Below are 26,209 nucleotides of genomic sequence, written 5' to 3'. Positions count from 1 at the left end.
CCCCCCCCGTGGAAACAGGCAGCTCCCAGACACAGAAAAACCTCATTTCAGTGTGAAAATAGTGACCCTTCTTTGGGAAAATGGCCAATTTTCACCTGAAGCAAATTTCCAAATTGCCCAGGTCGCTTAGTGGGCTGAACGGAATCGCGTGACTCTCCAAGCCCTGCCGGCTAGCACAGAAATGATGACAAAATTTCCGCGTGGGCCAAACTCTCACCAAAGAAACAGCCATTCTCCCAGGTAAATCTCGGCCAGGCCGACAGGGCTGGGTCTGCCCAGCCTGGCCGTCAGGTTGCGAGAACAAACTGGGAACAAACTCTTCCCACTTGACAAACAGGACAATAGGAGCTGGAGGCATCGGAGCTCACTGGTTGAGAATTTTCAGAGTTCGGTGGTGTATGGGCCCTGCGTGGACAAGGTGCCCGGTTTCCATGACTCCGGTGTGAAGTGAGCGTGGGGTTTTCGGCGTGCACAGCCGCCTGTTCGCAGCCATTGTGAGTTCTTCCAGGATCACCGTCATTTCCACAGCGATGGTGGGGAGAATTAAAAGGTTCACAAGGGGAGTAAACAACAGGAGCAGGTGAGCTCGCAAGGAACCAAGATTCTTTTCCAGGAAGTGTCCTGGAGCTACAAGAGAGAGGGGGGGTGAGTGTAGAGTGCAGCGGACAATACTTTGCGAACGACCGGGAGGCATCAGGGGCTCTTTGTACAGAGTGAATCCAATATGACGTCAAGGGGCCAGAGTCATATTTACAAAAAGGCTCCTTGACACCACACTGGCAAGTGGAAAGGAGTCTTAAAGGGGGAATAAATTACATTTGTGCCTTCTTTTGGGCCCTTTTACCCTGCCAGAGTGATGTCAAGGAGCCCAAGCGTAAGAGGAGATCTGGCGCCGCTGTGATGGGGTATAAACCTCCAGCTTGGTTAACTCAGCCTGAGCCCTGTTAGGCCACTGGGTGGCACCTGGAGGGGTGTTAGATGTAACTGGAGCTGGGCCTTCATAAGGGAAGGAGCAGAGCAGAAAGAAAGGCCAGGGAGGAGACCCAGGAGAGAGGTAGACCTAGGACTGTCTTCTCTTGGGCTAAGGGCAGAGAGGAGGCCAGAGCCAGAACTAGAAGGTGCTGGCCCAGGAGGAAGCCTGGGGCAATAGGACTGTTGTCCTGAGCCAGGAGGAAGCAGGAGGCAGTGACAGCAAAGTCTAAGGGGGATTTGGACTGAAGCTTGGAGGACTGTGAAGAGGAGTTGCAGAAGGGGACAGGCACCTGCGGCAGCCCCTGAGGAGGGGAGATTCCAGGGAGGGAAGCCCTGGGAGGCAGTGCTCTGCCCCCCCCCCCCCCATCTCCGCCCCAGAGGCGCTACTGGACCACATGATCCATCCGCAGGCAGGGCTGGGATTTCTGAGACGGGGGCATGTTTGCTACAATCCCTCTTCCCCTCTGCTGTTCCCCAAACTCCTGCTGAAGGCGCTCACTGGTCCAGCTCTGGTTGCCACTGCTATGCAGTTTCCATAGGGGTCCATGTGCCACCCTATGGAGCTGGAACCATCTGCTCCCAGAAAGCCCGGGCAGTGAGTGCACCAGGGAGAGACCAGCTCTGTCCACCTCTTGCCCACTGCGTTACCTTGCCCCATCCTCACCCGGCCCAGCAGACATTCCCCCTCTTTGCCGCCTCGGGCACCACTTTGGGTGCCTGCTACAGGCCATGGGAGCCGTTTCTCCAGCTGGGAACAGCAGGCTTGCTGCTTCTTCCGAAGCCGGTGTTGCTTCTTGGCCAGCAGAGGGCACCGTCTTCTGCCCGTGACAACCCTGAGCCTGGGTCACACAGAGCAGCACTTTCCAGCTCCGAGACTCTCAAAACTTTCCTTGCAGGGTTGTTCTCGAAGAATACCAGAGAGAGACGCTTAGGGCTCGCCTGACCCGCTGCGTGCCTGTGTACACCACAAAGCCGCCCCGCGGGGGCTGATGCTGGACTCAGCTAGGTGCTGTTTTCAACAGCTCCATCTGAGACGAGCATCCTTCTCTTTGGTTCTGGTTAGAGCTGGACCCGAGTGGCGAACTTCAGCCCTGGAGCCTGATCCAAACTTCCCCAAAAGAGGAGGCTGTTCCGATGCAGGGCTCCGGTTCGGATTCCCCTGGGCAAACCAGTGCGGGAAACAGACCTCTTCTTCCCCACCCCAAATGCACCGGAGAGCCCTTGGGTCCCCTTGTAACCACCGCTACTGACTGAGATGTGAAGCCAGGGGCAGCTAGGACACCTCGCGCTGCACGGGTCTAGGTTCTGGGGTGTCTCGTAAGCTCCCCCATGTTCAGAGTCAGACGGGGGACACACAGGAGGGGTAAAAGCACTTTGAAAAGGTCCCGAGAAATACTGCACTGTCCACTTAGAGGGCGGCCGTCCCAAGGTTGGAAGTCTGAGGAACTCCTCTTCTACCGGCCAGAGTCCCCATGACAGCAGCTCTGGGCCTGTGCAATAAAAGGAAGGGCTAAAACGAGGGGTGGAAGAGTCTCTGGTGCCCCTCGCTTGCGTCCTCATCCCAGCAGCCTCCGTCGCCGCTTCCCAGAGCGCTACGTGGCGATGAGTGGCACCTCACTGGAGGGGATGGGGAAGGTGGGGGAAGAGTCACCGTTCAGGACCCTGTACAGCAGCTCTTCCTTCTCCCGGTGCGCCTGCTCCCGCAGCTGGGACTCCTTGTCCAGGGCCTCCCGAACCACCAGGAGCTTGTCAGACAGTTGCCTGCAAAGAAACAGCAGGTGATGAAGCTGAAGTGGTAAGAACCCCGGAGTGAGATAAAGATGGGGATCAGGGCCCCGCCAGCCGTTCTGATCACTGCCAAAAGAGGCCAGGGCAGGGGGGGGCATGGAATGGTCTTGAAAAGGGGTGGGGTGGATTATAGGCACTCCCAAAGCCAGTTAGGTACTGTGCCAAGTCACGGTCTTCCTCACACATACACACTCTCACCAGAGCCAGACTGGTGCTGTGCAAGGTCATGGTCTCTCTCCCTCTCCCACACCCCCCGAGCCAGATGGGTGCTAGGCAAGCCCACGTTCGTACATGTTCACCTGAACCAGACCAGTGCTCTGCAAAGTCACACACCCACAGGGGGCCTGGCTTGTGCACCTCAGCCCCTACTGTCATAGCTCTACTCAGTTATCGCCCTCTGACCTGCAGCTTCTGTGCTAGCTTTGATGCCATGATCATACCTGCCGTTTGGGTCCTGTCCCCGCATCTAGTTATCAGCCTACAATTCAGAAAACAGCCTGTCCTGAGTGCAATTCAAACCTAGCCCAGAGCTCAGCCCGTGAGCGCCGACGCTGGCAGCAGGTAGCTTGTTCTGCACTAGGCTGCGGATGTTACCTTGTCATTGTCAAGTGGTTCTGTGTCTGAACGTGCAGATCCTCGTTCTCCTGCTGAAGGGTTTTCACTTTCTCCTCCAGAAGCAGGTTCCTCTCCATCTGTGACATCCCAGAAGGGTTTGGGAAGGGAGGATTCAAAGGAGAGGTCAAGGGTCAGAAGGGACATGGATTTGGCAACAGACGATCCCCTACGCTGGTTAATGAGGTCCTGCCTAAGCGCCAACGTCAAAACGTTGGTGGTTACTGACAAAAGTTGCCTCTATGCGAGTTTAGTGATGCATAGCAGCGACCTGCTGTGTATGCCAGCAAGCACCCAGCTCCAATTAGTGCAGTCCTCCATCTGCTGGCTTCCCCCACTGTGTCTGTGCCCGACACATTAGCTCGGCTGAGAGGCCAGCCAGGACAGAAAGCTGCCCCTAGGCAGCAGGTGTGCCAGAGGGGAATGCGCCTGGAGAACGTGGTTTGCATTCAGGTAGGTGGAACGCTCTCCTGCGGGCTGTGCTTTTCCATCTCCGCTATTGCTGCCCCTGGAAAGGAGTCCATGCACTTTTTGGTAGAACCACATCAAACCCACCACTGTTTCCAAGTTCAGCAGCTTCTTGTCCAGGTCATGGATGCGTTCGTTCTTCATCTCTATGACAAAATGCAGACTCTCCAGTTCTTGCTCCCAGAAGTGGCTGGGGCTCCCATAATCCTAGAAGGGGAGAAAGAAAATGCATGAGTCCCCCACTGACTGGAGAGGTTGGAGGGGCGAATGCATGGTTCTGGTTTGGTTCTTTATTCCTGAACGGAGATGAGCCAAGATGACGACCGTTAGGAGTCATAATTGTCCAGTGTTCTCAGTCCTGGATTGATAGGATTCTTACCCCATAAAATGTGCTTACTAGTGTTCATCCATACCCTACAGCTTTACGGCATTTGCACTAGGCACCTGAGTGCAAGGAGCTTGAACTACCTGCATAATGCACATAATATGTACCCTTAATTTTCTTATGATCTACTTCCTATCCCTTTGCTTACTTCAACCATACTACAGGTTTACCAGGCACTACGAACACTGCCCTCTCCAGATCCAGTGATGGGGAGTCTTCCAGGGAGGCCTCTATTGAGGTGACAAAGCATTTATAGCATACAGATGCTTCTATGACTAAGTTTGAGCTGTCCATTGCCACTACTGCGAATCCAACAGGCTTGATCGGAGACCCCAGCAAATGACGGGTTAAAGCAATACCTTCCCAAGAGGCCACAGTTTGTTTGTTTTCCTGCACCTGAATATGTTTCTTATAGTCTCTGCTCAAGATCGATTCCTCCACCCGTTTCATTTTCTCCTGGAAGGATTTCAGCTGGGAGTTTAACCTGTCAATCGTCTCCTAGGGCAGAAGAGAAAGGAAGAGGGATGTGATTATGAGTCCTGTTTTATGACCTCCCCTCCAGCAGGGGCACTGTTTATATAAGGGAAGAAAATTACCTATTGCATTGTACAGAGGTGGCAGGAGTCAAACTGCAAGACATTTCACAATGAATAACAAAGTCCCATGTAGCAGTTCCCTAATACAGTATTTAATGGCAGCAGGGAGCAATTCCCACTATAATGCCTTCTGCCATCCTGGCTTCCCTGGTTACAATGGGTCAGTCGGTAACCACGGGAGAGATCTCTTTATAATTAGCACTTCCTGGGTTGCTTGCATAAGAACAGACTCCCGGACTCTGCCAAGTCTGCTCTGAGTCACAGTATGGCAGTTAGGCGGCTTGTTCGCACCAGTTTCACTTCTGGAGTGTTCCGGTTACAGACTTGCCTGCCAGTAGAGATGTGCCGTAACCAGAACCTAAGCTCTGAGCACCATTAACAACATGGAGACATTCAAAACACAACCCACCTGTCCCCTATGTCAATAGTGGTGTGATGGGGTGTCTGCCCCATACCAGCATGCAAGGGGTTAATAGAGCTCTAGAGAGGCTACGCAGGAAGCAGCCAATAGGAGAGGACTGGAAGCAGCAGACAATCAGGCTGCAGGCCAGAGCAGGGTCAGTGACTCCCTGGAACTCAAGGAGGGAGGACTGGGTGCCTTGCAGGTGGAGGGAAGCTAGCACCCTGGACAGAGCAGGGCAGGAACAGGGGAGCCAGAGGGAGCACCTGGCTGGCTGCTAGGACTGGCATGCTGTGGCGAGGGTGAAGAAGGTGCTGGGGCTGTGGGGAACTCTGCACTTTTTTGATTGAGCCAGTGAAGGACTGTTTTCTGTTTTGGAATTTAAAGTCCAGGTGGCCATTTTGATTTAAATATCTGTTTGACTGCTGCAAAATTAGGGCAAGATCACTTTGTGAGAGGCCCCTCTGGGCTCATTCCCACAAACAGCCAGCCTGGGTTACTCCAAGGGTGGTGGGCTCCGGGCAGCACAAACAACCTTTGTTTTCTCAATCTGGCTCTTGTGAAAGTGAGGGGCCGACTGTGCTGTTTTACCCCAGGGATAGTTCAGGCAGGTCCCTTGCAAGCTTCTCCCAGCACCCTCAGACCTGTGCGCTGAATCTAAAGAGCTCTGCTCCACGGGGAATTGCTCAGCAAGCCAAAGCAAGGGGGCCAGCACCTGTAAGGAAGACTGGGCCGTTTGGTAGGATTCCCTTAAGAGCAGCATCTCCTGGTCATGGGCCCTCTGGACTTCTGCAGGGAAAACATAAAATCAGTGTCAGATCAGGAGACAGGAAAGCAAGGCCTGCCCAAGCCCCTTACCCGCACAGAATGGCAGTAGATGGCACTGCCATAAGGGGGGGGACCCGAGTTACTCTGGGCTAAGAGTCAGCAGAGGCGTGGGACTGTAAGCAGAGGAAATGCCGTTTTCTGGGGCAGCCTTGCAGTTGGGAGCTCCCTGGAGGACTCGCTCAGCTAAAGTCACAGGGCTGCTAGCTGCGTGATTGCTACGCTAAGGAGAGAGGCAATATGCCGCCCGTAGCGAGAGGAGAAAGAGAGGGAATGACCCCATCACCAGTCACAGCCGTACTGCTGAGACTGGGTGACCACATCTCGCATGGTTGGCTGCAGTGTAAACGCTACCAGCTCCCAGAGAAGCATCCTGCTCCGATGGAAGGAGTCGCCTTTTTGAAGAATTTTTGGTTTATTTCAGAGGCACTGCGAGCGTAATACCCCAGTGGGGTCAATTTTCCAGACCTTGGGTTGGGTTTCTACAAATGCTTCATGCTAGTTAATGAAATACAGAGTAATATCTCCTGCCAGCATTTCTCCATGCCCCTCCCAGGGTCCCCTCCCTCATGGCTTGGAGAGGTGCAGACAACACGACAGTAAGGGAGCACCACGGCAGCCCTGAGAGCATGACAGGTGACAGTATGGTAATCCAGAGGGCATGGGAGGTGCTTGCCAATGGGGCCAGTCAAAGAGCGGGCAAATCTCTTGGCAAGGCCATCCCTAGCTATTCTGGGGCCCAACGCAGCCCCCTCGCGGGGGTGGGTGGGGCCCCAGGCCTCCAGGGGGCAGGGGGGAGGCTGGTCCCAGGCCTCTGTGGGGGGGTGGCGGGGCTGGCTGGAACCACCCCCCAGCGGCACGGCTGGGGCCAGGTCGCTGCACTTCCTGCCGCCGGTGAGTGCAGGTCCAGCCCTGCTACAGTCCTCAGGGGAGTGGGGGCAGAGCAGGGGCAGGAAGAGGCGAGGCTGGGGTGGGACAGGGTTGGGGTGGAAAGAGGCAGGGCAGGGAAGAGGCAGGGCTGGGGCGGAGCAGGGGCTGGAGCAGCTCCCAACTGCGCAGGGCACCAGGAAATATGGTGCCCCTAATTCCCTGGTGCCCTACGCAGCTGCGTACTTTGCGTCTGGGTAAGGACGGCCCTGTCTCTTGGACACACAACATCTAATGAAAATGCTGAATATTCATTACAGGAGCGATCGGCCTCTGCTCAAGAGAGCCAAGGAGGTTGGAGAGGAGAAGAGATGCAAGAGCAGCCCTGTGAGAAGTTTAAACCCTAGCGGTGGGGGCGTAGTGGGAAGCCAGCGCCCAGCAAAGGAGAGACTGGGGCCTTACCTCGGAGGTTCTCTTCATGCTCTCTGTTCAGTGTGTCCAACTGCTTGGAGAGCTGCTTGTTAAGCTCGAAATCTCTTTCCTTTTCCACCTAGAAACAGAGTGAGCAACAAGCCCTAAGTATCCGGGGATCTCCGAGAAATAGGTGTACCTGCCTGTGCAGTCTCTTATTTATCTCCTGGGCGGCAGATCCAGTTTCCTGTTCCTATTTTCATGAATGAATTTAACTGTGGTACTTATGACACTGAGGGGTTAATATGGCAAACCATATACAATGGGGGAAGGGGAAAGAGCATCACACACAGCTCTGCTAGGACAGCTGACCTGCGACACCCTGGACTTTTCCAGGATTTCCTGGACAACTGCCCTTTGTGCTGAGCTCTGCGAGATCAGTAAAAGGGGGACAAGGAGTGAACCACTGAGCTCAGTTTCGCTCACGGCGAAGGCCACGATTTTGGCGTGTAAATTTCACAACAGAGTGCAGGGGAAAAAACAAGTCAGAGAAGGGGGAGAGCTCACCTCGCAGCAGCAGCTCTGGTGCCCTGGGCCTAGACACAGCTTCCTGGCACTGTGAGCTGGGGAATGTCACAGCACCTCTCAGGTTGGGTCTGTCCGCCCCTCCCTAGGTGGAGCCGGAGGGGCCAAACCTGAATAGCGCTGCGACCCCGGTGCACCAGGTCACGTGTTTTTACAGCCATTTCTGAGATTTCACTGACTTTATTCAAATTCACGATTTCTGTGACCTCCATGACAAAACTGTAGCCTTACTCGTGGCCTTAGGTGTCTAGAAGTGGAAATCTGAGGACACTAACCTACAATACTGAGTCTGCTAACCCTGGGGAAGGCAGATCGGTGCTATAACTGGGGGAGCAGGCCAGCTGGCTCTGAATGCGAGATCAGGGCCGGAAGGGGAATGTCAAAGCCTCCTAGCTGACCACCCAAAGGATCTCACGCTGTCTGGTGTCTTTGGAGACTATCAGGTCATCAAGGTCCTGCTATATACTACTCCCTAGCTCTGAACCTGTGGGAGTGGTGCAGTGTGAAGGTCAGGAAGCAGAAGCATGAATGCCCAGGACTGGGGTTACTGTGCTGGGACACTAGACAGACACTCTTGGGGTGGGGAAGCCACTTTGATCCAACCTGGATTTTAACGTCTTGGGTCAGTCTCTGGGTCTCTGCCTGGTGGGCTTCCTTCAGCCTCTCCGTTTCCTCCTGATGTCCTTGTAGCAGCCTCCCAATCTCCCTCTTCTGCTCCTCCAGCAGCAGGGCCTTCGTCGTCTCCACATCCTCGTGCAAGGGAGCTGCGATGACTGCAAATTAAACAGAAATGGCTAGACCGTGGCTGGCTGGTTTTGCTGACAGGATTCTGGGGCTGTTCTCTACTCAGTCACCAGTTCGAATCCAGGCCTGGTCAAGCTCATTATCGCTTGGGGGCGGTTTGGTGGCCCGCATAAACTATGATCTCAGTCTAGTTCCTATTGGACAATTACCCACACTACTCCTGGCACTAATTAGCACCAATGGGCATCGTGTTGGCAGTCTGCACAATGGGGAGAAGTATCGAACAGAAACAGGCGACTCCCTTGGCCTCCCAGTCCTGGGACTGACCCTTCCAGCTCAGGGCTGAGGGGTGTGGCTAGCTATTTCTCCCTGTACCACAAACATGTCTCATTTAGGTCTTTGTTTCCTGTCAATCGTTCCCAGCTTCTGTGAGTGCATTCATTGCTCAACGACTAGTTGGAGCGAATCATTTCCAGCCACCAAGTGCCTTGCAAACAGTTGGCTACAGCTGACTGCTAGTCACAGTTTGTTGTGCGAGAGTGGTCACATGGTATAGTGTCCAATTCCTGATTGGGTGACTGAAGCTATTTAAATGGGACTTTAGCGAATGACAAATACTGCCTGCTGAATAACTCAGCTGGTAGAGAGCACTTATCTCTGAGCTTGTCTGTAGTTCTATGCCTGAGCCAGCCATTCACATAAGGGCTAGAGTGTGTCAACTCTGGACAGGGCAACAATACACATAGCCGTAAGGCAGTGTTTCTCAAACTGGGGTCACCACTTGTGTACGAAAAGCCCCTGGAGGGCCAGGCCGGTTTGTTTACCTGCCCCGCCCGTGGCTCCCACTGGCCGCGGTTCGCTACTGCAGGCCAATGGGGGCTGCTGGAAGCGGCGGCCAGTACGTCCCTCAGCCCGTGCTGCTTCCAGCAGCTCCCACTGGCCTGGAGCAGCGAACCGCGGCCAGTGGGACCTGCGGACGGGGCAGGTAAACAAACCGGTCTGAGGATTTCCCTACACAAGCGGCGACCCCAGTTTGAGAAACACTGCCATAAGGTAATTCCTCCTACTAGCATACAGACACCATCCTCTCCAGCGAATATCCTCCTCACTACTGCACCGACTGCTTCCTTAGGGGCGGGATTGTTTGTTTGGTGGGACGTTTTGGCCAGCTAGTGCGGTTTTTGAGCGGGCCGTTTGTGGTGTTCGCCTGGTCATACATATTACTAGACTTGAGTCATCGATTTCTCTGTCCATGAACAAACACTAAGGCAGAGTTCTACCTACCCACTTCCCTTGGGCAAGCAGCTTGGTTTTTTAACTTGCTTCCCTTAGGAATTCGTGACATTTTCAGACCTTGCTCAGATTTTCACGACCAGTGTTGTCACCCAGGCATTCGAGAGTGACTAATAAGATCAGTTCATGAACAGCAGCACGTGGAATTTGCTGTTCATCTTGGAAACTGTTTGTGAATCGCTTTGATTCTCATTCCTGGGCAGCACAGGGAAAACTTACACTGATGCCCTGCCAATACCGAGCCTGCTCCATCAGTAGAGGGGCTTCTGTGGTGGCAGCATGACATGGATGGAGTTTCAGCATAGATCCCCGGCTGGTGTAACTCAGCGTCACTCCACTGAGTCATTGAAAATGGGCTAATTTATGCCAGATGAGGATACAGATCTTTATTTCTAGCCTGGCTCTGCATTGTGCAGTTTGTCTCATACAAGTTGGCAATATTTCCATTAGAACAAGGATGCATTTCCAGGAACGCATGCCAAATACTCTGTCGATTTCTAAGGAACCATCTGTGATGAAATGGGACTCTCCTGTAATATTTTATGATTCCCATGAGTGCCTCAGTTTCTCTTTCTACTTTGCACTGCTCCCCAGGCGGGGCAGAGAAAGAGACACGGGCTGTTGTGTCAGGTATCTGTATGGGGTGAAATAAATGGGCCAGTCAAGTACTGGCTGAAACCGCCACATATCAATGGAGGGTCCGCAAAGACAACGGAAGCCCCGAAGACTGAGCAACTGACATTTATCTGTGGGACTCTCCTGCAGGCGGAGCGTGTGAACTCAGCACGGGTCTGAGGAGGTGGACAATGGACCAAAAGATGTCAGGTGGGTGGGATAAGAGCTGAATTGAAGGGTCTCAGCAGCTCTCACCTGGGAGTGACACAGGGACATGGAGGACCAGAGCCAGGAAAGGACACTAGATGGAAGGCTGGTGTGGCCAGAAGAGATGGTGTTTTAACCTTTATTCCTCTATGCTAATCTCAGGCCTTCCCAGTGCTGGGTTCCGTCTGCCTCTGTTTTGAAAAGGCTGCCTGGTGCCTGTGCCAATACTTGCTGAAGCGCACTGAAGTGTGTCCAAGACTTTGACTGGCGATTTATCTCAGTGAGACGTGTGTCTCAGGAGTCAGACGAGTACCCAGAAGTCACCTCCTACAAGACAGGCCCAACAAAGAAAATAACAGAACACCACTAGCTGTCACCTTCAGCCCCCAACTAAAACCTCTCCAGCGCATCATCAGAGATCTACAACCTATCCTGAAAGATGATCCTTTACTCTCACAGATCTTGGGAGACAGACCTGTCCTCGCTTACAGCCAACCTAAAGCAAATACTCACCAGCAACCACACATCACTGAACAAAACCACTGACCCAGGAACCTATCCTTGTAACAAAGCCCGATGCCAACTCTGTCCACATATCTATTCAAGTGACATCATCATAGGACCTAATCACATCAGCCATACCATCAGGGGCTTGTTCACCTGCACATCTACCAATGTGATATATGCCATCATGTGCCAGCAATGCCCCTCTGCCATGTACATTGGCCAAACCGGACAGTCTCTACGCAAAAGAATTAATGGACACAACTCTGACATCAGTAATCATAATACTCAAAAACCAGTGGGAGAACACTTTAACCTGTCTGGCCATTCAATGACAGACCTGCGGGTGGCTATATTACAACAGAAAAACTTCAAAAACAGACTCCAACGAGAGACTGCTGAGCTGGAATTGATATGCAAACTAGACACAATCAACAAAGGATTGAATAAGGACTGGGAATGGCTGAGCCATTACAAACATTGAATCTATCTCCCCTTGTAAGTACTCTCACACTTCTTATCAAACTGTCTGTACTCGGCTAGCTTGATTATCACTTCAAAAGTTTTTTTTTTCCTCTTACTTAATTGGTCTCTCAGAGTTGGTAAGACAACTCCCACCTGTTTATGCTCTCTGTATGTGTGTATATATATCTCCTCAATATTTATTCCACTCTGTATGCATCCGAAGAAGTGGGCTGTAGTCCACGAAAGCTTATGCTCTAATAAATTTGTTAGTCTCTAAGGTGCCACAAGTACTCCTGTTCTTTTTGTCTCAGGAGTGCTGAAGCCCGGAGGCTCAGTTTTGGAGGCACCGAGGCTGCCTTAAGGAAGAGTGGGACCCCTTGAGGGTCTGCCACACAGAAGGGGATCCTCCAAAAATGGCTGTTTAAAAGCTGGCGTGTAGCACCAATACTGTGGCTCTGTGACACCATCTCAGGTGGGACTAATGCCAAGACCCCCAGGGAAACTGGAGTGACAGAATCCACTCTGATTTAACTTGAGTCAGTAAAGCCCTTTTACCCCAGTGATCCTCAGACACGTCGCCTCCCCGTCCGGAGGAGCTTTCTGAGCAAACACAGATGAGGTGGCCTTGGTATGGACCAGAATAGAAGACTCACTAGTCACAGTGCCACTTTGGCTGCATCAGAGCTCACAGTGCTGCCTGTCTTAGCAGGTACAGGTGCATCTGTGCATGGAACACATTGGCCCATCTGTTTGGACCCGGTCTTAGCTTAATGCTTTTAAAGGGGTAGGTGCATTGAAAAGCCGTGCGAGGAAACAGATGTACACCTCACCATGATTCTCTGTCTTCACGGCCGTCAGCTCCTGGGAAGCCTGCGCCTTTGGCTGCCGAGCTCTTAGTCGTTTCTGTGGGGAAAATAAGACGACTGGAGTCATGAAAGGCAGGGAGGAAAATGTAAAAAAACCCACGCTGGTTTGTGGCAGAGCCAAGACCTGAAGGGAATTGTGTCATGGATGAAACACCCTGAAATTAGTCCCCTGCAATGGGTCCCCGTGATGCGGCGTTATTTAGCAGTCCCTCTAAATGAAAGAGCTGCAGCAACATTCAGATCCCAGCAGCTCAGCTAGGTCCTGTCCAACCCAGAGCACTGCTCTCAATTGCCAGAGTGCTGCTGAAATGTACCCAGCACGTTGTATTTATCCCTGGGGAGTTCAACCTGCAGCCCCAGCCAGCGACCCCAAGCCTCTGTCACACTCCATCCTGTTTAGCCAGCTCTGAATCTGGGCCAGTTCTCCTCCTAGGGAGCTCAGTATCGCCGCTATTTCCACCTTTGGCCTCCGGTTTTAGGCTGCTCCATCTCCGCTTAGCCCACTGTGCCCTTCTGCCAGCCCTCTCTCCTTTGGGTATGACGGAAAGTGACGCGTGGCTAACATGGTACAGCACACGAGGGGGAACGTGTAACCTGGGAGCGTCCATGCGGAGGGGCCCTGCCCCCATTATTGGGGAGATATCCTGTGGCATGTGAAGGGCTATTCCAGTGAGAAATCCCAGCAGAGGGACGTGAGAGTGGATCACACATGCCTGTTCATTTTCTCTCCCTCCTCACTCCTGGTTACTCACGTTCCCACTTGGCCCTGGATTTCTGTTTGCAGAAGTGCTCCGTAGAGAAGGCACGTACCAGCGAAGGGAGGAGACACCCGCACGCCTCCCTTCACACTCCCTACCACACACAAATTCACCCCCCCCCCCCACACACACACGCTCATCCTACGCAGCCGCCCAGCCACACGGACAGGCTAGAAGATTTATTGTCCTTCCACCTTTTGGGGGGGGCCTGTCAGTCTCACCAGCAGGCCGGTCTGCTTACTAGGACCCTCCCGGCCCAAGGTACAAATCTCCACTTTGCCTTAGTATCGTTATCAGCCCCACACTCCCACAAAGGCCTTCTGGGATGGGGGCACTGGACAATGTACAAATCTGTCCAGCAACCAGTCAGCGTGAGATGGGGTTAGCACCAAAACTCTTGGAGCTAGAGGGCTGGAAACATTTCCCAGTGCTCTCGCTGTTCCCCTCCCTTCACGCCACCTATGCATGCCTGGGACGCCGGACTACACGAGCCAGTCAGTGCTCAGGTCCGATAGTGGGTGCAGATCTGTTAGCAACGCCCACAAACTTTTAGCTCAGCTGATGCTTTTTATAGCCAGGCTCGGAGCCTAGAAATAGCTTGGGTTAGAGCACAGAGCCTGTGCAGGAATGAGAGATGAAAAACAACACTCAATCAAAGGCAATTACAGGGATCAAGCCCAGTTCTAACAACGCCTCGGAATCTCTGGCACCAGCAAAGCTCTCGCTTTCTCGCCAGTTCAAACAATTACATCATCATCAGAGCATCAGCTCCTGCTACCAGCCCCCCGTTGAGACAGCGCTAACTGTCACAGTTTCCATCCTAGCCTCCCTGTTTAACGGGGTTTATAGAACTCAGATTTAGGAGCTCGCTTAGGCGATACAGTTGCAGCAGGCCACCTTCCAGCCCCGGAGCAGTTTAGTTGCATTAATAACACTGGAAGAAACCACAACATTATTTTTAGCTATTGTTCAACTGCCAAAGAGCAGCCCTGCTCTCTCCCCAACCCCAAACCCTTTGTGGATCTGATTGGTGTAAATCAGGAACACGGACACCAGTGGCGCTACACCCGGGTGGGATGGAATGAAGAGAACTGACCTCTGTGCTCTGGGGCTGTCTTCACTCGAAACGCTGCAGCGACACTCGCTGCAGTGACAGGCGGGGTTCTCCCGTCGCGGTCATTATTCCACCTCCCCAGGGAGCGGTAGCTAGGCCAACGGGAGAATTCTTCCACTGACCTGGCGCTGTCTACACCCGGGGTTAGGCGGGCTTCCCCATGTCGCTCAAAGGTGCGGATTGTCACACCCTGATGCGATGAAGCAAGATCAGCCTAACTTTGTAGCGCAGACCTGGCGTCAAGGAACGGGAAGGAATCCAACTGGTGTCACTTACGCTTTCTTCCGCCAGCTCCGCTGCACTCAGCCTCAGTCAGACTCCTGAAAATTCACTCCCACTGCCCAACATGTATCTCACCACCTCCGACCTGGGCCCATGGAGCCTGGCTGAATGGAGGGCAGCATGCGGGCAAGGGTGTGTAACTTAGCGTACATGCCGAAGGGGATCGAAAGAGGCGCAAGTCACACCAGGGGAGGCCCTGTCCACATCCAGGAAATTCGTCCCAGTGTAACCACACTGATGGAGTTATGCCAGTGCATGTTGCCTTATTATAGACAACACCTTAGACTGGCTTGTTCTGCTTTCCTGGCCCAGTCTCTAATAGAGCAGAGGAATGGGAATCCAGCCATCTGGGTTCTGTTCCTGACTGACACCAATTTGCTGTGTGAATTAAGCAAAGTCCTGGCTCAATGTCTCTGCCTCAGCATCCCTCTCTGAAAAGTGGAGATAGGAACCAGGGGTGGTTTTGTAAAGTGCTTTGGGAGTCCTGCTATTGCTTGCAGGGAGGCTGTGTCCGGGGCATCACGTGTAGACGGGGACCCTGCTGTGCTAGGAGCTGTATATACGCTGAACAGAAATATAGTCAGTCCCTGCCCCAGCTGAAAGGCAATAGCTACGTGCCTAGCATTTTTATTATTTTATGTCCCAGTAGCTTCAGACTGACTCCATTTAGAGCAAGGGCGATAACAATTTAAATCAGAAAAGCTATAAGGAAATAATCTGTTGAACGGTGTGTAATTCACCTATAATTGTTTTAAAAGCTGTGAGTGCAGTAAAACCTCAGTCATCTGGACCTTGTGTATAACGAACCAACCAACCACCACCCGCCCTCTTATTTAAAGTGAGAGCAGATCACCCTATGGGCAGTATCTGCATTAAAATTCTGTGGCTTGTCTACACCTCTTGCATGGTGGAGATGCACATCTGGAAATGAAGGATTCCCAGGGAAGTAGCATGTGCAAAATCAGGAATGAAATATTCCCGAACTGGCGCACCTGCTGCTATGGGCAGGAAACAGTTCCCAGAGCAGAGCAGGTGTAGACGTGTGTAATGCATGCAGATGCAGATCCCCTCCCACCACAACAGAACATTCGGTTCATGGAAGTCTGAAGAGGGCTTATACCAGAGATTTCAAGGCCAGAAAGGACCATGGTGATCATCTAGCCTGACTTCATAACACTGGCCAGAGAATTCCACCCAGTGATCCCTGCATTGTACGCTGCCTTCCATCATAAATGTGGCATTCACGGACTCCTACTTGGATTAGTGGCGGCGCATGGGGTTCTCTGCTACGGGTCCCTCTCTGCATCCCTTGTTTTGACCTTGTGCCCTGCACCCGTCCCTGTTTTTTTCATTCTTGGTTCCGGGTATTTAGTTGATTTGCTGGGATCTGTGGCCCCCTCCCCTCACCCAAGAGGACCTGTCGTTGCCCTAGTGGGCTCTGCCCTGGAAATCAAATAGGCTGTGGTGAACTGAACACAAACTGGCTGCCTGCCTTTCCCTGCAGACAGGAGGGTCCCTACAGATTGAAAGGTGCAGTACACAGAAAACAAAGGCATAATAGTCACATAGGTAAAGACACCTCAGGGGTGATTTGTGCCCAGCTCCTCCGATGCAGATAGAGGCATGCAGACGCCAATTACTGAATGGAAACTGGTAGCTACTCAGGACCCAGCCCTGGGCAAGACAGAGGCCTTTAACTGACACAGGAACCTGAGAGCCAAGAAAACAAAGCCCTGACAATTATCCGAATTGTACGGACAGTGACTCCATGCCAGAATGGGAGGGAGAAGAGATGGGTTGAAGAGTAGAAGACCTGGAAATGGGTCAAGAGTTGTCACAGTCCCCTATGTTTTATGAGATCCCTCCTGCTCTAGCAACCCTTGCGAGGAGGATTTTGGCCCCAGGCTCTCAGTGTTTAAGTGCTGGAAGCACATGGCTCGTTCACTTGGGCCAGCAGGCTCCATGCCACCAAACCATACAGAATGCGAGAAGGAGCCAAGTTTCATCTGAAGCAGCAGCACAAAACTCATAAAGCCTGTCCAAAGCCCAAGCTGGTGCCTGCACCCTCCCCAGAACATCCCTAGAAGGACTTTGCAGCAAGCACTTATCTCACAGCAACAAGCACGGAGCGAGAGAGGAGACAAGGAGAGTCGTTTGCTGCCCACTGCCATGGGTCTCCTGGAGGGTGCTTGTAGCGGATGGATTAGAGAGGATGCAGGCTGGAAAAGAGACTGAAAACTTAATGGGGGTGGGTGGAGGGGGAGGAAAAGAGGAGAAAATACCCAGTGCTGCAAAACAGATTAGGTCAGTGCTGCCTTTCCTAAAAACTGCAGGACCTCCCTGAATTCTGAACCCTGGGCTGGAATGCTGTCCGGACCTCCAAGCCACAGCATGTGCAAGAGAGAGATTGAGAGGGGTCCGGAAATATCAAACAACTGCAGGGGCTGCTACGTTACAACCTGTGAAGTGTGACAGCCACATTTAGAGAGCAGTAAAAGGACAGCGGGGTTTGGGACATGATTTCCCAGGACAGGGGAAGATCAAAGAGGTTGCTGTCACTGCATCAGAGAGTCCCTGGGGGTGGGGAATGAGTGACAGACAAGGAGACAGCCAGGAGCCTGAAAACCCTGAAATAAACTGGGGAGTCCACTTCTTCTCCGAGCAGTAAATTACCCCGAATTTACAGGGACTGCTTTTTACAGCAGCATCACATGCTTCTGCCATGTCTGGAACACTAAAAGATCACCTAAAGCTCTGGCCTGAGGACCACAATGGACAGCTCTGCTCCTCAAGGACAATGGAACCGCGACCATCAGGGTCAAGTTTGTCCATGCAGGAGGCAGAGCCGTTTCAGGGGCCGCTTGGAACAAAGGCCCATCACAAATCTTTCCCACCTTCTGACCCAAGCGCCGAGGCACATTTCGTCAACTGGACTCCTCTAAAATAAACACAAAGCTGCACGTACACTTAAAAAAACCCCTCTCTGACAAAACCCTCCCCTGCACATGCGTCTCTTCCTGCATGGAGCACGCCACAGAGAACGGACCACACGTGGCAGATGTTAGCATCAGCACTTAATGCGCTACTGGAAGCTGCTCAGATACTGTGGTGATGTGGGGGAGGGGGCACACGAACCTGTACAGAATTCTTTCCGAGGCAAACCGGGGTGCTCTTATGTCTGTGTGCCGCGGGGGCTGGCAGGAGGGAGTGGTACCTCCAGCTCAGTGAGAGGCATTACAATGTCAGATCAAGGGGAGGGGCGTGTAATTGCTGCCTTGGCCCCAGGTACGTTTGGGAGGCAAGTCATCCCATTTGTTGATTGGTATCCGCTGCATGCTGTAAAAGCCGGGGTGTTCCCAAGTGCCCAGCAGCGATTTGTGAAGCTGCGTGAAAGTTTTGCTGAATCAATCACAGACTGGAAAGCACACAGAGGCCAACACGCGGGAATCCTGAACCCATGGCAGAGCACCTCAAGGTTCCCCATGGCACCTCTGGCCAGGCTGACCACCTCTTGCCACCACAGCGTCCCCTTATGGCTGGCACTGGAGCTGCAAAGAGAGGACTTGGGAGCTGTAACAAATCATGGGCAAACCTTAAATCGGGCCCCTGACTCCAGGCAAACTTTCCCAATCACAGCTGGGAGCCAGATGTGCCACAAGCGGTTCCCAGCCTACACCCCAAAGGAGCAGTCAGGGGAGCGATCCTCTCCCAGCCTAGTCCCCGGGCAGCTGGGTGGCAGGTTCCGATCAAAAAGTGGCACCTGTGGAAACCTCAGCAGGGGATGGACCCTTCTCTGTCTAGCTGCCTGCCTTCTGCAGGGGCTGGCGGCAGCCCGCACCTTCCCAGGAACACACCTCACCTTAAGCCATGGGGAAACAGTGCATCCCCTTGGGGAGTGGGTGCGTGTGTGTGTGTGGGGGGGTGTATGTGTGTGGCACAGACAGGGAGGGATCTGACCAGGTCCCTCAGTCCTACCTAGCCCTGGAACAAGCTGACGTCCTGTAAGGATGGGAGCCCATCAGGCCATATCAGCCCCCAGGGGAAAGGAGGTGGCAGCTCAGCTCCCAGGCTCTCCCCAAAGGTACCTGCTCTTGGTGGCTTTGCATTAGGCTCCCCTCAAGCCCAGGTGCCCTCTTCCCACCCTCATAGAGCTGGCTCCCGGGGGCCCACTTCTGCCCTCAGGCAGCAGCAGCAGCTTCCAGGGCTCCTGCCTAAGGGAGACCGAGTGGTCAGGCGCTGCAGAAGCCTGGTGGAGGGGGCATTTGCATGAGCTCCTGGTGCCCTTTTGGGCTTGCGAGGGTCCTGACCACAGAGCAGCTATCTCCTCTCCTCAGCATTGGTCAGGCCAACATGGCCCCTCACCCCCGCCTAGAAGCAGGACGGGCCCTGCACAGGCTGCAGAGTGTGTGGGTAAACAGGGCCTCCTCCTCACACAGAACAGCCGCTCTCCCTGGCACCACGCCTGCCAGCTGCTGCTCCCGATCCTGGTGGCATAATAAGCGGTTCCAGTCTGGGATACGCGGAGAGAGTCTCTCCTATCCCTGTGCACTTTGATAGTCCAGAGGATGGTCGGGCCCATTGGCTAGAGCTGGGCAATGATAGGCAGGCCCCAAAGGCCTTTCCCCTGGGGCAAACCTCATGCAGAGACTGATGCCCTATTGCCACTTGGATTCCCCGCCCTGGCAAAAGGAAATGGGAACCTGGGAAATGCAAGAAATGCGGGCTTGATTTGTTCTTCTTTTCAGCTCTTTCTGGCCTGCGGCATTTGTGTCCATCACGTCTAGATCGGATCCCTCTCTCTGACATGACGCTATTCACAGGTGATGGGGGTCTGTTCTCCCCACAGGAGAGGAATAACTTCCATGGAATACAATGCGTGTTGTTTAGAGCGGACTGCCCCTTTGACAGTCCCAGGCGCGGCACTCCCCAGGAGGTGCAAGTGGCTGAATCTATGCAGGGCAATCTCTGAGCAAGCTGCAGTAAAGGGCTGTTTGTTGGAAGCTCCTGGATTGTGCCTGTCCCTGTGTCCAATACCAAACCAGGGACTTTGCACGACTCATGCCCTGCAAGGGGAGTATAGGGCCTAAGGCTTACAATAGGAAGAAAAGTAGGAGTATTCCACATGTGCTAACGATCTCTCCCCGTTTCCGGGATAGTCTCTCTAGGACTATCCCACAGAGACCATGAACCGCTTCACAGGTGCCAGAATGAGCACACGTCCCTTGCTGCAGTTTCTGCTGGAAAGACGGTCCAAATTAATAGCACAGCAGGATGTCCAGCAGTGCAGGAATGCTGTGTTTCAAGAGTGTAAAAGGGCCTTAAAGTGGGTGCCTGTCCCAAGGTGAATTATTCTGCAGCTGGGTCCAAATCCCTTTCACTATTTTTGGATGATGAATGTGGGCAGAAGAAAATCAAACCACTTTTCCCAATGTCAGAAATTACGGTCATGGTCCCCACCCCCCTAGAGGTAACTGCAAACTGTCTGAAGTTTGGAAACTTGATTCTTAGGTGTCCATTCAACCTCACTGGGGAGAAGGCTCATAACCGAGCATCAAAACAAAACCTGGCTGAAAATTAAGAACGTTTTGGATGTGCCAACGGAGCACTGGCACGTTTGCAGAGGTACTTGGAGCATGTGCACTGTTCAGTGTGTATTTGCTGTGTCCCTTTGTTACTCTACTCTACTCTACTCCTCAGGAACTGAGGCCCCAGTCGGCCTTTGCCTGAATGAACCCTGCAGTCCTGCAACTGACTATGTGTGTGTGCTGCCCTGTGGAGTCAGTGAGTCTGGGCGTGGGTAGAGAGATGCACCCAGGAGCAGTCAATGGTGCAGGATCCGGGCCTTAGATTTTAGAGCAAGATTTTTTTCTAAAGTTGCATTTTTAATGCATAATGCAACATTCATGTTGCAGAAGGAAATCACCAAAAAACAAGGGATGTGTGTTTAAATCCTGACGCTGCTCCCCCTAAAGCCACCAAGAGCTTTGCTCTGTGACTGCTATTGACATCAGTGGGAGGAAGGTTAGGCCAATAACTTCAATGGAAGCAGGTGCTCAATGCTTCAAGAGCAGTGTTCACAGGGGCGTGGTCCACTTATATACCATTGTCTATTCACGGCTTTTAACATACTACCATTCATGCAATTAAATCTGCACCATAAACATATAGACTGAGCTTTGTGGCTGAGTTAACCGTCTTGTTAGCATCCTAATTTCTGACCCTTTCTGATTTTAAGTAAATAAAGTAGAACCTCAGACTCACAAACACCTTGAGAATGGAGGTTGTATGTGAATGGAGGTTGTTTGTAACTCTGAAATGTTCCTAACTCTGAACAAAACGTTATAGTTGTTCTTTCAAGTTTGCAACTGAACATTTACTTAATCCAGCTTTGAAACTGTACTATGCAGAAGAAAAATGCTGCTTTAAACCATCTTAATTTAAATGAAACAAGCACAGAAACAGTTTCCTTACCTTGTCAAATCTTTTTTTTCAACTTTTCCCCTTTTTTTTAGTAGTTTACGTTGAACACAATATTGTACTGTATTTGCTTTGATTTTTCTCTCCTGCTGCCTGATTGTGTATTGCTGGTTCCAAATGAGGTCTGTGATTGACCGGTCAGTTCGTAACTGGTATTCGTAACTCTGAAGTGTGTGTGTGTGTGTGTGTGTCTGTGTGTGTCAGTGTGTGTTTAATTATAATGTATATAACCCACTGCTGGAATGATGCCAGCCCTGATCTTTCAAGAAGGCCTCTCAGCACCTCTCATGGTTGGATGTCAGATGAAATGCAGGTTGTGTCCTGATACTTCAAGCAGCTAAGTTACAGAGCTGATCACATTCCAGAGGTCTTATAGCTACAAGATCCCGGCTGGGTTCTTGCACTCGGCACCTGCACAATCACTTTCTTATCTTTATGCTCTTCTAAGAGACAGAAATAGATGACATGAAGGACTGAGGCGTGCCAATGCCCTCTCCCCTGCACTCAGAAGATGTGATACGCCCACTTGATCTGAACAGATGATCTCTGATTCATATCCTCAAGAAAGGTGATGACTCCCCAAGGTCATTTACAACATGGGTCCTGGGAAAAAATTCCTTCCCATCCCCAGTTCTGGCAATCAGGTTTAATCCCGTGCAATGGTGAAAGAATCACAGCAGTTAAAATATCCACTCCCATTTAAAACATAAGAACCACTGGTGTCCAAGGGACTTTTCCCAGCCTGAGAAGTCACTAAACGTGAATGGAACCAGGCCTGTAGCGTCTGACTGTTCATTTTTCTCAAATCCTAGCATTGAGGATTCGTCTTCTACTTCCTTGTGACTCTCTGAATTTACCCCACCTTCAATCCCTTTCACACTCCCCCTTTCAGTCTTTCTGAACTATCCTTGTGCCAGAGGTTTTAAACCAGAAGGGACCACTGTGAGCATTTAGTCTCACCTACTGCTTAACAGAAGCCGTAGCATTTCACCCTGTGCTTTCTGCATCAAGCCCATAAAATCTGGCTGCGCTAGGACATACCCTTTAGAAAGGCATCCAGTCTTGATTTAAAGATGTAGCCAGCAAGGGCTGTATCCCCTTCCTTGCCCCAGCTAAGTTTATGGTATTAACTGGACATATCAGAATCAAGGGAAGTGTCTCCAAATTACTCCATCTCACGTCAACAAATGCCTTAGTCTCAATTCCTGGGGCCTTTTGTATGCAGCATTTCTCACCCAGTGTCTCTTTTGTACAGGGAGCCCTCAGAGGCATGGACTGGCCTAGAAGTGTTTGACCTTGTGCATAAGAGATTTGTACAGTTCTTTAATATACAGCTATTCGTGTGCATTGGGCTGAAAAAAAATATTCACAGATCTCTGTCTGCAACTCCCCTGTGAGTTCTCTTGGACAGTAGGTGTGTCCCTTTGTTTCCGTTTTCCCTGAGTATCTGTACAAATGGTTTTTTTCTGGCTCAGTGTTCCTGGAAGTCTCAGAACTACTCCCTCATGCAAATATTAATTTGTGCAAAGCTTTGTGCAGCCATCTTGCAATCTCTGTGATTTCCCTCCTCCTTTTAAAATCATCCATGCAGGGTGCACAGCCTGGCTAAGGTGACCAATCACAGGCCCCGAATAACAAATAGCGAATAACTGTAAGCACAAGGGAAACCAATAGTTCACAAACAACCCAGAAACCGACAATGGACACATGAAGTTTCAATCAAATACTGAACACGCTTGTAAAGATCAGTCTGTTTGCGGATCATTCCAAAACTGGAGACAGGCTAAATCCATAGAATCAATAGTTCACTGAGAGTACTTTGCCCAAATGTAGCTACACCTGAGAAAACCAGCTATCACACTTCTTGCTTGGCAGAAAGACAAGGAAGAATCTAACCATCAGATGCTTGAGGGTGAGGTTTGCAGACATCCTGCCCTGGTGCTGCTTTAACGTTCTAGGCACATGTTATTATCTCAGATGCCTTCTCCCCTGCCGCCACCCTCCCTGCTGTAGAACAGTTAGTTTCCTTCAATCTTAAAAGCATCTTTTCCCCCCCATCCCCGGAACCAGTGATGGGCTGGAGGCGGATGGCGGGAACGCTCTTGTTTAAACTGAAAGGAGAATCGGCCCGATTTTGCTGCCTCTGGTGGAATTCACCCCTATCTCTGGGTTCTGCTGCTAACCCTTTCCTGGCGGACACAGGTTTTGCTGTCTGAGGCTCAGGGAGACACTTTTTTGCTGTGCCTTTGGGATTCACCAGACTTCCCACATTGTGAATAAATATATATACCCAGGACAGTGGAAGGAACCCCTAGACCCTCTCAAGGACCCCCCCATTACTGGGGAAGGAACCCCTAGACCCTCTCCTCCACCACCACACACACACACACAACACTAGGGAAGGAACTCCTAGACCCTCTCCACCACACACACACACACAACTCTACAATCAACACAGGCGCTGCAGTTTTCAGGAACAACGTGTCACCCCTTTCCAGCCGTCGGCCAGCCCCTCTTCTCCTGCTCATGGTTTTGGGGAAGGGGCTTTGTTTAAAGCGGGGGGGGGGGGAACGGGGGGACAGACGCCCAGCCCCCCACCCCGGTAAGCTCTATGCTGGAGCAGCGGGGCGCTGGCAGGGGGGGGCAGCAGGGGCAGGCTCTGGGGGCTGCCACCCTTCCCCGGCGCTGGAACAGCTGTCAAAGTGGAACCCCCCCCCCCCAAACCCAGCTGGAGGAGGGGGTCGCTCGCCATTACCTTGCTCCTGGCTTGGCAGCGGCCGGTCGTGCTGCATGTGCAGCCCATGGCCGGGCGGGTGAGGCTCGCTCCGCGCCCCGTGCCCGGCGCTGCAGCTGCGAGCCCGGGAGCGAACCGCAAGCAGTCTGCTTGAACTTCTGCTGGGACCGCCGCGCGCCGTAAATACCCGAGCAGAAGCCCCCCTGCAAAAAGCCACATCCCCAGCTGGCAGGGCTGAGCCGAGCGGCATACCAGGCGCCTGTTTGATAACACGTGTTGGCATGGCCGGGGGAGGCTGGAGCCCGCTCCGGAGCCCAGCGCCGCAGGGAACCTGCATTTCCAAACAGCCCCCCGTCTGAGCCCCCGAGGTACAGCTAGTCCGCTGGGCTGGGCAGCTCTGGGGTCTCAGTTCCTCTGTCTCGGGGCCGCACGTGCTCCCCCACTTTTCCTGATCAAACGCGGGGCCACCTGCCCTCTGCTCCTGCGCTGGGGGGGAGAAGCGGTTACTAGCTTTTAAGGCCAGAGGGGACCATTATGGCCATCCAGTCTGTCCTCCCCCAGGCCAGAGGACACCCTCCCAGCCAGTGATCCCTGCATCATGCCCATAACTGCTCGGGGAGCTTTTCGGAAGTCCCCAAACAAAATACTTGCATGTTGCCCTGCAAATGCCCCCCGGATTTGCTAGCTTCATGTGTGGAGGAACAGATGGGGAAAGAGCTAGAGCAGAGGGCAGCCCCCAGCTGTTATCTTAGGTCAGGGCTAGGCCAGAAACTTTTGCCCATCTTTGTTGTGGCCAGTGATGTTTTTGCAACATTTTTATACCAGGAAAAGTCTTAGTGTAAATGCAGCTGGGGGTATCCTTTATTTCACGCCGGGAACCCATCTAAGCTACACTGGCAAACACTTTTGCCAGTACAAGCTGTGTCTTGGGCTGTGTGGGACTGGAATTTCGGTTTTGCAGGAAATTCCATTTTTTTAAACATGTGTTTTGTTCCGAATTGGACTGGAAAGCAAAACTTTCCCGCAACATGACATTTTCAGGAAAAAAAAAAAACATTTTGTGTCAACGGAAACGTTTCGTTTTGATTTCAACGTTTTTAATGTTTTCAATATAAAATAAAAGAAATGTCTAAACAAAAACTTGTTGTGATAAGAAAAATCAAAATGTTCCACTCTGAAAATGTCAACACAGTATGTTTCAACCTTATTGAAATGCTTTATTCCCCCCCCCGCCACAACATTTCATCAAAATGAGCATGTTTCCTTGTAAATCAGGGGTGGCCAAACTTTCTGACCCTCCGAGCCGCATACGACAATCTTCTGAAGTTTGAGAGACGGAGTTTGCCTGCAGGGGCTTCAGCCCTGCTCGCGCTGAAGCCCCGTGCCCCAGCAGGCGTGCCCAGTGGGGCTGAGGCCCCGACTGCAGTCTCCCCTCCCCATGGGGCAGAAGCCCCTAGCCCCACCACTGCCGCAGGCCAGGAACCCCAACCTCCCCCCAGTCTGTTAGGTGGAGAATGGTGGGTGGTGTGGGGGGGCTCTGTGGCCACCCCGATATAAATGAAACAGCATTTTCTAATGGAAAAACATTCCATAGGAATATTTTCAACCAGCATTAGCTCCATAACACTACGAGAGTTTACTGGTATGGATAGCTCTACTGGCAAACCTTTTCTAGTGTAGACGAGACCTTTGGGAAGGCACCAGACTCATTTTTTCCTGGTCCTGGTGTGAATGGAGAGACCCAAGAAGTTCCCCTAGTAAGGACAGCGTGGCTTGTGGGTGCTTTTCCTGGCTGACGCATGCCAGAGTTCGCTTTGTCACAACCACAGGAGGAAAAAGCCCAGAGAATTGTGAAACGTTGGTTTGATAACAGGGTAGTCTGGGGGTGGACACACACTGCAGCAAGCAGATCAATCTGCAGCTCCGCACATCAGAGAAGTTTTCTTGGGACTGGTAGAGCCAGCTTTGCCTATTCTCTCTTGGGTCAGATGCTGCATAATCTTTACCTTCTGCTGCAAATTAGCTCTGAGCTCAGCTTTGTGAGTCACTTTTGCCTCCCAGCATTCAGTTGTCACCAGCTTCTCCTTTGCAAAGGTGATGTGGGAGCCACAGATAGGGCCAGTGTTCTTCACTCTTCCATGGCTGCCATAAGGGAAGCATGTCCTGGCAGTGCTTTCCTTGGGAACATTAAATAGACTGGGCAAGCCTGGGTCATCAGCTGAGGATATTTGCTGGATGTGC

At 52.2% G+C, this 26,209-nt stretch overlaps 1 protein-coding gene across 1 annotated transcript; it reads right to left on the bottom strand.

The window, feature by feature from the left end:
- CCDC69 (coiled-coil domain containing 69) lies at positions 1-24,187 on the bottom strand. Its single transcript, XM_054038624.1, has 9 exons — positions 23,990-24,187; positions 12,568-12,640; positions 8,513-8,682; positions 7,376-7,463; positions 5,937-6,010; positions 4,622-4,723; positions 3,928-4,047; positions 3,355-3,452; positions 1-2,733 (listed from the first exon to the last, which is right to left on the bottom strand). Exons 1-9 carry the CDS (start codon positions 24,185-24,187, stop codon positions 2,565-2,567), a joined length of 1,092 nt encoding a protein of 363 aa, XP_053894599.1. The 3' UTR covers positions 1-2,564.
- Between the last annotated feature and the right edge of the window lie 2,022 nt (positions 24,188-26,209).

Source organism: Malaclemys terrapin, chromosome 8, assembly GCF_027887155.1.
Source record: "Malaclemys terrapin pileata isolate rMalTer1 chromosome 8, rMalTer1.hap1, whole genome shotgun sequence".
Classification (NCBI taxonomy): domain Eukaryota; kingdom Metazoa; phylum Chordata; order Testudines; family Emydidae; genus Malaclemys; species Malaclemys terrapin.
Note: the sequence above shows the minus strand (reverse complement) of the source record. Positions and strands in the feature narration are given on the sequence as shown.